At 47.0% G+C, this 2,727-nt stretch overlaps 1 protein-coding gene across 1 annotated transcript; it reads left to right on the top strand.

Annotated features, from left to right (window-relative positions):
• Positions 1 to 2,354, top strand: LOC149142409 (uncharacterized). The gene is made up of 2 exons (XM_089451477.1): positions 1 to 1,097; positions 1,337 to 2,354. The coding sequence occupies exons 1-2, from the start codon at positions 1 to 3 to the stop codon at positions 2,352 to 2,354; spliced, it is 2,115 nt and encodes a 704-aa protein (XP_089307603.1).
• The last annotated feature ends 373 nt before the right edge of the window (positions 2,355 to 2,727 follow it).

The raw sequence follows: 2,727 nt of genomic DNA, 5'->3' as shown, positions 1-2,727 counted from the left end.
ATGGAGGGGTTGGGATCTCCTCTGCCTCCCCCGCCTCCTCCACCGAGATCGCCTGCTGAGGCCTTCTCCCAGCTCCTGGCTGGCCTGCCAAAGAAGAGAACATCCGATGCAGCGAAGTTCGTCAAAAAACTAGATGAAATCCCGGAGATTTCCCTTCCTCCAGAAACCCCGATCCAAGTTGCACTGTCGTTAGCTGAACGGGCCCTCATCGGCCAGTTTACAGGGCTATGGCCGTCTCCAAAGTCCACTGAGAGCTGGGTCAATAAGAACTGGGCGCCGCTAATCAAAGAAAATGTCACCTCATACTTTCTGGGGAGAGGATTTTTCCTCTTCGAATTTACATCAAAGGAAGATAAGGAACTGATCTTCCAAAACGGACCCTACTTCATGGGTCCTCAGGGTCTATACCTAAACAACTGGACCCCGGACTTTGATCCGACAGTTGATGTACCAAAAGCAGTCCCGGTATGGGTCAGGCTCCCAAACCTCCCGGTTCACTGTTGGAATTGGGATTCACTGAGTCACATCGGAAACGCCCTGGGGAAATTCATAGACCGAGCTAATAACAAGGATCAATATGACTGTGCCAGGATCTGCGTTGAGGTTGACCTGGAAGTGGGATTACCAGAGGCCATCACACTAAAGGTCGGAAGCTGGACGCATCTCCAGAAACTAGATTATGAACAACTACCTTTCAAATGCCGGAAATGTCATGTCTATGGACATTTCGCCAGAGACTGCCCGACCAACAAAGAAACGGTGCAAGGGAGGGAGGAAGGATGGAACCAGGTCAAGAGAACCAAAGTTCAATCTAAAAACCAGAAATCGGGAGGCCCTACCGGCAAAGCGACTCATCAACCTACTGCCCATCAGATACCGATTAAGACTGTGCATGCAAATAAATTTGACCCTCTGAGTTCGCAAACAGAGGGCACCCAGGAGATCGAGCTCGAAAAAGAGACAGAAATGGTTCAGGAGACCGAGGTCCACAAATCAGCCTCACCAGAAAAAGGTACCCCCTCAACCTCCTCTAAAGGAGCTGTAGATCCCAACGAAAAGAATCCAGAAGCGGCGGAAGAAGAGCATGAATCTGAAGAGTCAGAAGAGGAAGGAGAAATAGGAGAATCCCAATCCTCAGTAAGAAGATCTACAAGAGGACGGAAAACGGACAGAGAAAAAAGGGAGCAGGAGACCTACAAAGAAAAACTACAGGGCAGCCAACCAACCTTGGAAAAACTGTTGGCGCCAAAGTCAAAGATGATGAAAAATCAGACCCAAGGCTCCAAGGGAGCCCACCAGAAACACAAATAATGAAGATCATCTCCTGGAACTGTAGAGGTATGGGGAGCAAAGCTAAGGAAGAAGCTATCAGAAGCCTAATCAGAACCGAAGGCCCAGACATACTTCTTGTCCAGGAGACAAAGCTGGAAGACACTGTCTTCCTCCAGTCAAGCAAGAAAATTTGGTATAAAAGTGAAGCAAGAGCCATCTCTGCCCGGGGGGCCTCGGGAGGAGTTGGCACTGTCTGGAATATGAGTAAATTTGCAGTTCAATTTGAGGCTAGAAACACCCATTGGTTACTGCTGAAAATGCAGAATCTAGCCACCAAGGAAACCTTCTGTCTATTCAATGTTTACTCTCCAATTAATATTGGGGAAAAAAAGAACTGTTGGGATTCCATAAGGCAGCAAGCAGAGCTGGCAAACATGGAGAATATAATAATAGTCGGAGACCTCAATCTCACCCTTCACTCCTCCGAAAAAAGGGGAGGCAGCATAGTGCGAGATCCAGCTAGGGAATGGGTGGAGGACATCTTGCAGGACTGGGACATGCTGGATATCAAACCCTCTTCCGGTAAGTACTCTTGGTCTAACAAAAGATTAGGCCCTGGCCATATAGCTGCCAGGCTAGATAGATTTTTCATCCAAAGTTCCTTCTTGTTGCTAGGACTAGAACCAAGAATGCACATCCTGCCTAATAGCACTTCGGACCATAATCCAATCAAGCTTGAGCTTTTAGCTCATCGGGATTTGGGCCCTATCCCATTTCGCTTTAGCCCGATTTGGATTAAGGAGCCAGACTTTATGCAAATTGTCAAAGAGAGTTGGAACCAGTCGGTCAAAGGCTCGCCTTTCTATGTATGGGAAGAAAAGCTCAGGAGGGTAAAAGGAGCTCTTAAAAGATGGGCCAAGACCCTATCCAATCCGGCCACTGAAAGAAAATCCTTAAAAACCTTGCTCGACTCCCATCAAAAGAGCATGGAGAAGGATGCAATCACTAAGGAAGCGATGGATCAGGAATCTCAACTGCAACAGCGATACCACAAGGCTTGCCTTGCTGAAGAAGAATACTAGAGGCTGAAATCCTGCAATCTCTGGCTCAAAGCTGGGGATAAGAACACTGCCTTTTTTCACAAACAGACCCAGGTGAGGAAATGTTTCAACATTATCTCAGAGATCCAAGAAGAGAATGACATCTATAAAGATTTTGAGCACATAAAGAAATCTGCCTTTTCACACTTCCAAAGTTTGTATAGTGAGGACAAGGATCAGAACCAAAATACAAATCTGCTAGATGTGGTACCCTCAGTAATATCTCTGCAAATAAAGGAAAAGCTTGAGGCTAAAATCACCAAAGAGGAAGTGGAAAAAGCCCTCTTTGACATGGATCCGGATAAGGCCCCGGGCCCAGATGGCTTCTCAGCTAGATTTCTCCAAGTATGTTGGC

Source organism: Pinus tabuliformis, chromosome X, assembly GCF_031772625.1.
Source record: "Pinus tabuliformis cultivar Carrire ecotype Pingquan chromosome X, CPIR1, whole genome shotgun sequence".
NCBI lineage: Eukaryota > Viridiplantae > Streptophyta > Pinopsida > Pinales > Pinaceae > Pinus > Pinus tabuliformis.
Note: the sequence above shows the minus strand (reverse complement) of the source record. Positions and strands in the feature narration are given on the sequence as shown.